The following is a 10,000-nucleotide window of genomic DNA, read 5'->3' as shown; positions in this document are numbered from 1 at the left end:
AGGAGATGGAGCTTAGAGAAGGAGATGGAGCTTAGAGAAGGAGGTGGAGCTTAGAGAAGGAGGTGGAGCTTAGAGAAGGCGACGGAGCTTAGAGAAGGAGGTGGAGCTTAGAGAAGGAGGCGAGCTTAGAGAAGGAGGTGGAGCTTAGAGAAGGCGACGGAGCTTAGAGAAGGAGATGGAGCTTAGAGAAGGAGGCGGAGCTTAGAGAAGGAGGTGGAGCTTAGAGAAGGAGGTGGAGCTTAGAGAAGGAGATGGAGCTTAGAGAAGGAGATGGAGCTTAGAGAAGGAGATGGAGCTTAGAAAAGGAGGTGGAGCTTAGAGAAGGAGGTGGAGCTTAGAGAAGGCGACGGAGCTTAGAGAAGGAGGTGGAGCTTAGAGAAGGAGGCGAGCTTAGAGAAGGAGGTGGAGCTTAGAGAAGGCGACGGAGCTTAGAGAAGGAGATGGAGCTTAGAGAAGGAGGCGGAGCTTAGAGAAGGAGGTGAAGCTTAGAGAAGGAGGTGGAGCTTAGAGAAGGAGGTGGAGCTTAGAGAAGGAGGTGGAGCTTAGAGAAGGAGATGGAGCTTAGAGGAGATGGAGCTTAGAGAAGGAGGTGGAGCTTAGAGAAGGAGGTGGAGCTTAGAGAAGGCGACGGAGCTTAGAGAAGGAGGTGGAGCTTAGAGAAGGAGGCGGAGCTTAGAGAAGGAGGTGGAGCTTAGAGAAGGAGGTGGAGCTTAGAGAAGGTGGAGCTTAGAGAAGGCGACGGAGCTTAGAGAAGGAGATGGAGCTTAGAGAAGGAGGCGGAGCTTAGAGAAGGAGGTGAGCTTAGAGAAGGAGGTGGAGCTTAGAGAAGGAGGTGGAGCTTACAGAAGGGGGTGGAGCTTATAGAAGGAGGCGGAGATTAGAGAAGAGTCTATGTTGCAGATAAACACTTTCCGGCATGAATATCAATACTGTACCACTTTCTAAATCGTCTGTGACACCGAAAACAAATCATAAATGGAGACATTCTGAGAATAAAACAAACACTTTAGCAGAAATTAATTTTTCTGACAACTCTCTGGCATTTTAACAGGGAAAACTGAGGAAATGACATCACTAGCGCAATATGCCGCTTATTTTTGCAATCTGTTCAGCCAATGAAGCGTAGTTTTTTTGGATACGGAGTCTGTGAATTCCAGATTGGCATAAAATAAATACTTTCAATCATGGTAAAAGTGAGTTTCAGCTGTAACGCAGGGGGTCTGCTGATTTTGTTCCTGGCTGGTGGAGAGTTTCGTTGCAATAATTGGTTTACCCTTTAATTAGAGGAGAGTTAGTGTGGGTTAATTCTGTGTGCTTTTAAAGCTTTTGGAAGAGTTTCGACCGCATGTTGAGTTGCTAATCAGGTCTATAATTCACATATAAGCACTGCGTTATGACACGAGTAATGCAGCGACTCTCGGATAAACCGGATTCTAATTGGTCAAAAACTCTTCACAAACAAAAAACATTAATATTTCAAACCCAATTATTAATTTGAACGCAAGTAGAAAAAGCAGGATCATGTACATTCAGTATAAAAAAAGTATATAATGAAAAATACCTGATATATAATATACAGTACCTGTCAAAAGTTTGGAAACATTAACATTTTTTATGTTTTTTTAAGAGTCTCTTCTTCTCCAAGGCTGCATTTATTTAATCAAAAATACAGTGAAAATTGTGAAATATTATTACAATTAAAAACAGCTGTTTTCTATGTGAATATATAGTAAAGTGTAATTTATTCCTGTGATCAAAGCTGAATTTTCACATGATCCTTCAGAAATCATTCTAATATGATGATTTGCTGCTCAAGAAACATTTATGATTATTATTTGTTATTATTGGATTCAAACATTTGTGGTAAGATATAAATAAAAATTAATAGTTTAATTCAGCGAGGATGCATTAAATTGATCAAAAGTGACAGTGAAGACATAAGGAAGAAAAAATGTATCACGATTTCCACAAAAATATGACTATTTTCAACATTGATAATAATCATAAATATTTCTTGATCATCAAATCATGAGTAATGATGCTAAAAATTCAGCTTTGATCACAGGAATAAATTACACTTTACTATATATTCACATAGAAAACAATATTAAATTGTAATAATATTTGTAATAGATTATATCAATATTGAATGTCTCCTTGTTAATTTAAAAATCAGTTTTAAACAAAAAATCAGTAATTTCTGCCAAATAAATACAAGGCCCTTTTGCTTACCATCACTGTCTGTGTTTATTTTGTGAGAATGACGATACATTATTCTTACTTACACACGGACACATTTCTTATTGAAACAGGAAGTGGAGGCGAAACACATGGAAGAGCTCGTTATTCTCCCGTTTCCCGTTTATAGCCAATCGGCTTTAGTCGATGTCACCGCCATGAATCAACATTTGCTATGTGCTATTTGCAGTCAGCAGCAGGTGGCAAGGACATGCTCATTTTACAGAGACAATTTGCATAAGCCCATGAGCAGGAAATGATGTCATCAATATTTTTGCTCCATTTTCCAGGTTTTAAATCAGCTGTACAGAAAACATAACCGCACTAAAAGCCACAAAACTCTCATTTTGATGTCATGGCTGTGCTTGAATAATCTCCCGTTCTTACCTTGTCCTGAAGTTCGCAGGATGAGGATGTCCATCATATAAAGATAAAAAGTCATATTCTTCCTCCACAGCGAAGGACTGAAAAACTATATGAATTCTGCTCCTCTCCTCGGCTATAATAACCCACGTACAGTTCGCTCCGTTGGGGTATCCGTGAGGAAAGCCTGGACTTTCTATGGTCCCGTTTTTCCCTTTTAATGTCCCACCGCATGTATAAATGAAACCTGTAGAAAGAGAGAAAGAGGAGGAAATATGAGTCATAAAAACAGAAAAAAAACAAACGTGATTTACATAATATCCCATTAGAATGAGCATTCCCAGTTCATTGGAACGTTGCATATGGTTTTTTACAATCAAATCAATTCCTGATGCACAAAAATTCATTTTTCTCACATTCAATTTCACTTTATACGAGGCTGTTGAACGCTTGAATCTGATTGGTTAACGAGGGTGTGCAATTATTTTCAGGGAAACGCACGGTTAAAGTAGTCCAGGCAGGTTTTGACCGCATTACAGCTCAATATCACTGCGCCGAGTGATTTGAGTTATTTCTTTACAGCGACAACAGCTAAAGAACCAAAACCCACAACGACACTGACCAAAGCAAATACATATAGTAAACAATCGGATAAAAACAACACATTATTGCCACGTTTTTGCCGCAAAATTAACTTTTATTATGTACAGAAAACACATACTCTCTTTCTACCACTCAAACACACACACACATTCAGTACAGACACACACTCGCACAGAAACGTGTTCTGATGATTTTATCAGTAAAATAGTTTAGCAACGTAAAAGCTACAAGACATTTCTAACTAGCGAGGAAATAGCAGCGCTGTTTTTGAAGCGGATAAACTTACAGTTTCACAATTAGAGACACTGATGAACACTGACACACACACAGACTCAGGTAATTCACACACACTTAATCTCTCTCTCTTTAATAACTGCATTAATCTGCTATCAATGGCACAAGTCTCTATTTCAAGCTCTAAAATGACGTTTTGGAGGAGTGGAATGAGATGCGTAAGAAATTAGTGCTACACACGAGAGCATTTTAAGGACAAAAACCTGAAAAATGTCTTGAAATACATAATCTGAACAATTATTTAGCTGTGGTAACTGTAGTGCAAGCAGAATAAATTGACGGGCCGTTGAATTATTGAGGTGGCATTATTTTCTAATAATTCAACGTCAATTATTCCTTACTTATCACTAAATTACGGAATTATGAAATATGAAAGGTTTGCAAACTACTTTATGACAACGTCTCCTGAGTTATGACAGAACAATCTCTGAGCAATACAATTACCCTGTTGGAAGTGTGTGTAAAGCTAGTTAGTATTCCTCTCTGAGCTTAACACATCACTCAACTCTCTGAAATAAAGAAAACAACCGGTGGCATCTGACATCACAATCACATTACTCATATCGTGCCAGTTTGTGCGCTGATGCATGTAATGGTTTGAGTGTGTCATGAATAACTATAACTCTGCGACGTGTTCGAGACCCCGTCGTCAGAGACGTTAGCGGTTTGGTTTAATGATGGTTCCTGGTGTCGTCGTGGGTGAGCTTCTATACGCCTCAACCTGAGCAAATAGACTGGTAATGACAACCAGCATTAATTGAGCTTTTCCGTTTATCCCGTTCCGCTTCCCTTAAGGAGTAATTAGCTTTGCCGACTCCCTGAGATCAAGGATCTTTCCTCTCGCATCTTTTTCCCCCTCACTCTCAAAGCAGGAGGAATGAATTCAGAAGGGACTGCATCGACTCATAGCCATCCATCTCAGAACAACACTAAGAGAAACGCATCAAGAATGCATTCAGAAAATAAAGACTATTTTTGAAGCCATTAAGACTTTTTCCATAATTTTAATGTCAATTAAGTGCATTTCCTTCTGGATCTGGATTTTTTCCATTAGACTGTCAATACTGCGATAAAAGCTCTCTTCAGTGTAAATATGAGTGTTTGTCTCATTCAGCTACAAATATTTTCATTATTTTATTTTCGATTTATATGACACTATGATTAATCTCTTATTATTAAATCGCATTGGTCCAGAAAATATATTACTGCATATAGTAATATATACTTTAGGGCTGTCGATTTAACGCGTTCATTTGGTGCGATTAATTACGGGGGGGAAATAACACGCTAAAATTATTAATGCTTTAAATGCAAGTTGACTGTGTGATTAGAACGCAGTTAAAATGCTAGTAAAATTGAAGAAACGAATTATATTTATATGATCTAGTTTCGCAATATCAAACGAGCAAGAGTGACTTTTTTTCTGAATATCAGCACGATTGCAATTGTAAATGCGAATTGCTTTTTATGTTTTAGAAGAAAAGGTTCTGTCTAGAAGCATAAAGGGTTCATTGAACATTTTAGGGTTTCCATCATGAGATCATTGAATGGATTTAGTCTTAATTCATTAGTGTTAAACATACTTTATCACTAGAAAGTATTTAGTATTATGCACCAATTTAAGACATTTCTCCTTAAATAGGGTTAAAAAACGGATCTTTAAAATTGAGTCGAGAACCCTAGGTTTCTATTTAGATATTTGTAATATCTTTTCAATGCTTTTCTCATCTAACACAAAAATGACTTTAAATTACCGTAATTTCTCAGCCAAAATTGATGTGGGATTCATTTGTGATTAATTTGATTACCTAATCAGCACATCATGAAATGAATTAGATTAAAAATTTAATCCCTTGACAGCAATATATAATAATATAACTGCACATAAAAAATCAAATATGTTCTGATTTTAAAATTATTATATATATATTATGTTAAGTATGATCCAGACGTCTTGACATGTTTGTGAGAAATCAAACATGCAACACATGCACAAAATCCAAAAACTAATCTCTTTTTATCTTAAACTCTAAATTGATATTTCAGTTTAGCCACAATAAAATAATTCCATCTATAGGGACACAATAAATTGTGTTTATAATGGAAACATAGTCTAACAGGAGAGAAACATAATCGATTCCAAATTTACAACAATTAGAGCAAAAACATAATAATTGGCATCTAATTGTTTCTCACAAACAGAAGCTGTGAAATCCTCGCGTCTCTAAAGGCCTCGTCATTAAAATCTGGATTGAATTAAGCATTAAGATACAAGAAGCTGTTATAAATTAAATAGTCATGACTAAAGACGATTGTTAGGACATATTGATTGCCATGATGTGAATGCACCAATAAACAGATTTATAAAAAGATCTGATATCACAAAATATCAGTATAAAATTGCATATTGATATATAGGCACAATCTAAATCTGATATAGATACTGCACAGTGAAGGTTTCGTCAATTAACTCCCTGAAACGCCTCTATTGTATCTTGAGTTTTTTCCGGGAACGAACACGTCACAATATTCCTCATTATAATAATTCATACGCAGAATAAAGGGGCGGGGCCTGGTTGAGTTAGTTAGTAGTGTGTTAAACTGGCGGTTATGGTAAGGGGCGGAACATTTCCCAAAACACACTCGAAGCGCTCGACCAATCACAACACACTGATCCAGCCGACCAATCAGAGTATAGTGTGCTTTTCAGAATGAGGGACTTCATAGAGACAGGAAGTAAACTGGGGTGTGTTTCCTGTATAACGCTGTAACTCGTGCTTCAAGAAATCAACTATAGTCACGACTGTTTCCTGAAACTGTTCTGTCGCAAACTGCTTGTTCAACCACGTTGGTTAATGATGTCACGCAGGTTATGGAGTAATAACTACTGTTAATGAATCTGTTTGAGATCGAATTAACGCTAGATGTTTTGCTATATATTACAGACATCTGAGGACTATTTCTCATTTTTCTCAGTTATTTTGCTTTATTTCCAGATTCAATCATAGTCTCGTTCTCACACACTAGAGCTCGTTCACACATGCGCACTCTTCAGAAACTACGCTTTAAATCTCATGACAAACTAAAAGACGTAAATGACATTTGTATGTATTTTAAATAAAAGATGTAGATTGTACTGAATGTCAGTTTGCTTATTTGTCTCAAAATCAGGATTTATTGAGTCACATGTGATGAAAACTAGAAACTCTGCTTCTAACCGCAGCTCGAGATCTGCCGTCACACACACACAACTCTGCGATGCTGTTTGCGAATGTTCGTTGGAACGATGGTTTCGGGAAACACCGACTCGTTGAACTGATGATAACGACAGACTATATTTGACTAACGATGCTTTCAGGAAACACACACCAAAGCGTTACTGACAGGCTGGGAAGAGAGGAGCCGCAACAATGGAGAATATGAGGAAATAATGCATGCAAACCTGTTCTAGCAGAGCTTAAAAAACAAGACTTTGTGAAAAGGCATATTAGGTCCTCTTTAAATCAATCCATTTTGAAATGTTAAAGGGCTGGTTCACCCAAAACTGAAAATTCTGTCAGTAATCACTCTCCCTCATGTTGTTCAACCCCGTAAGACCTTCGTTCATCTTCGCAACACGAATTAAGATATTTGTGATTAAATCTGAGAGCTGGATCACTCCTCCATAGGCTTCTAAGGGATTGAAACTTGTTCTCCGAAAAGTTATTAAAGACATCGTTAAAATAGTCCAAGTGACTACAGTGGCTCAATCTTAAGTTTATCAAGCGACGAGAATACTTTTTTCAATCCCTTAGAAGCCTATGGAGGAGTGATCCAGCTCTCAGATTTAATCAAAAATATCTTAATTCGTGTTTCCGAAAGATGAACGAAGGTCTTACGGGGTTGAACAACATGAGGGAGAGTAATTACTGACAGAATTTACATTTTTGGGTAAACTATCCCTTTAATTAGAAAACAATTAAATAGAAAAGACAGGACCATGTCTACTGCATTATATGCAGTTCTCAAAATTAATTGAAAAATACAGAAAATAATTTTTAAAAAGCTCAACAGCAAGCAAACATGTACAGACAGCACCAAAAGTCCTGCAAGTGCACAATCTCTTTTATCACAAACCTTTTATTGCCAATTAAAAAAATATATAAACAGGAAAGAGGCCGCACTATGCATAAATTGTTTTATTTGCACAAACGTGTTTCGGCGCGTGCCTTCTTCAGTGTGCCAGTGTCTCCATTCATTCAATTAAAAAAAAACATGAGAAAATCTCAGCAAGTACAAAACATTTTAACAACTTTTAAATTTGCTTGCAGTTAGTTTACAGTACAGTACAGTGTTCATAAAATGTTTTAAAAACCACATCAAAGATCAAGTTATAATATGTTGTGCAGTTTATATACAGTAGTCTATATAAATAATCTTAGATAATCAAAGAAAATCTTAGATTTGAAAATGTTCAGTTTCAATCTTCAGCAAATGCATCCTAATGTTAATAACGTTATTAGAGCGTTTTGAATAGATTTACTGCAGAATAATCAGACTCAGGTCTGAAAGAAAAGCTCTAGTGTCAAAGTGGCCTAAAATAATTATGAGTAATAAATGATAACTAAATGATAAAATAAAATACTATCCATAACATGAGCAATCCACATGATGTAAATGAAGCAATACGCCAAAAGTGGCATTGAGTTAGTGATTAAACTGCAATGCACTTACTAGAGTGTCAATGCTCAGTGTTTAATAAATAATTGCATTTATTAATTAAAAAAATGTTAATCAGACTACCTGTAGGTGATATTGTATATATGTACTGTATTTTTACACAAGTATTTTTTCCATTTATTTCTCCCATAGGGATTTTTTTTTAAGTCTTTGTTAAAGCGTTTGCTAAAGGAGAATCACAGCATTAAAAACTTTGATTTTGTACTGGATTGGACAAAAATATAAAAGACTGTGAACTTTAGTGAGGGAAAGAACTATGAAGAAAGAACCTATTTTAAAACTATGTAGCTCACAATAGGTCTGACTTTAACAGTTTATAAGTTATCCTTCAAAATCAGTTTCCCTATGGAGAAAATGAATGGAGTTTTTACTTCCGGAACCGACAGTTGTTCTCTATAGAATTCAATAGAATGTACAATCACAGTTCCACACTCATCCAATCAGAAAGGTCCATTTTAGGATGTTGATTCTGCGAGTGCTGTGACAAAACGAGTAATTGTGTCTGATAATGCTAAACCTTTCATTTCTACAGTCATCTGAAATGAGGCAATCGTGAGTGAAATCTGCTTTTATCTCCATTATCAGAGTCACATCAGCAGCTGATGATGATACACACAGAAGTCTGTCATTCTGTTTTAAACACAAACCTCATTTCTTGTAGACAATACCACCTATTTTATTTTATTTTTATCCGACACATCATTATCTAAGCCAAGATATCAAAGCTTCTATTAAATTAAAGATTTTTTATTAAGTATAAAAGGGTAATGATGGCCATTTACATTAAAAAAGCAATTATTAACACAACATAAAACTGCAAATGATCAGACCCTTTTAGTGTTTTCCTATTATAGAAATATTTCTATACTGTTTTTGCTAACAAATTATCATTTTCACTACTTATGATCATAAATAATTATATCATTAATATTCAAATAAAAACTTATTATGTGTATATTTTATGTGAGGTTGATCTTCTTAAAACAGCATAGGTCCCGGCTATATTAATATTTCAGAATTGTCCATATTTTATATCACAATAGTATACGTATACATATAGCCTATATTTACACAGGAAATAAAACAAAACAATTTTACAAAATAGCCTACAAACAAATAAATAAAGTTGATGAATAAATAAATAATGGGTTTTATAAAATATGGTAAAATATACAATAATCATGCAACAAAGAAACAATTTCTGGGGTAACTGCATTTAAAGCTGCCCATGAAACGTATTACGCTTTCGATCACACTCCTTTTGAAAAAAAGGTTATGCTGCAATTGATTGTATCCGTAGGGAATGATTATATCGTATAAGTCAGGAGAATTGCTCTCCGAAATGTTTAAATGGTTCACACACACACACACACACACACACACACACACACACACAACAGACCCGCTACACACCAAACATGCGTGAAGATACTGACTTATGAAAGATTTCTATCGCACGCTGAAATTGCTTTATTGCGGTTTGCTTGGAGGGTTCAGGTCAGTAATCTTTAACCCAGCAAAGAGCATGAAACTTCTGCAGGAATACACATTTCTTTCTGGAACTGAATCCATTCGAGATCGCTGTAAACTATCGCGTCAAAAACACTTTCACTCGATTAATGAGTTTTGCCTAATTTTAGATTGTGTGCCGTTGACAGTCCACTTAACATGTCACCCAAAAAATACAGCAAAAATTAAAAATAATAATAATTACAAGAACAAACACTTATTTATAATGCACTAATGTTTAAAAGTTTGGGGTCAATTTAAAATTTTAAAAAAA

General features: G+C 35.8%; 1 protein-coding gene across 1 annotated transcript in view; it reads right to left on the bottom strand.

Annotated features, from left to right (window-relative positions):
• LOC143741306 (CUB and sushi domain-containing protein 3-like) overlaps window positions 1–10,000 on the bottom strand; it is a 323,702-nt gene that overhangs the window by 299,221 nt on the left and 14,481 nt on the right. Inside the window, exon 2 of the mRNA XM_077233739.1 lies at window positions 2,626–2,848. Within this exon, the coding sequence (XP_077089854.1) occupies window positions 2,626–2,848 (223 nt within the window). The remainder of the gene's footprint in view (window positions 1–2,625; window positions 2,849–10,000) is intronic.

Source organism: Siphateles boraxobius, unplaced genomic scaffold (assembly GCF_051911475.1).
Source record: "Siphateles boraxobius isolate OS27281-9 unplaced genomic scaffold, OSU_SipBor_1 186, whole genome shotgun sequence".
NCBI classification, from domain to species: domain Eukaryota; kingdom Metazoa; phylum Chordata; class Actinopteri; order Cypriniformes; family Leuciscidae; genus Siphateles; species Siphateles boraxobius.
This window is presented reverse-complemented; position numbering and strand designations above follow the sequence as displayed.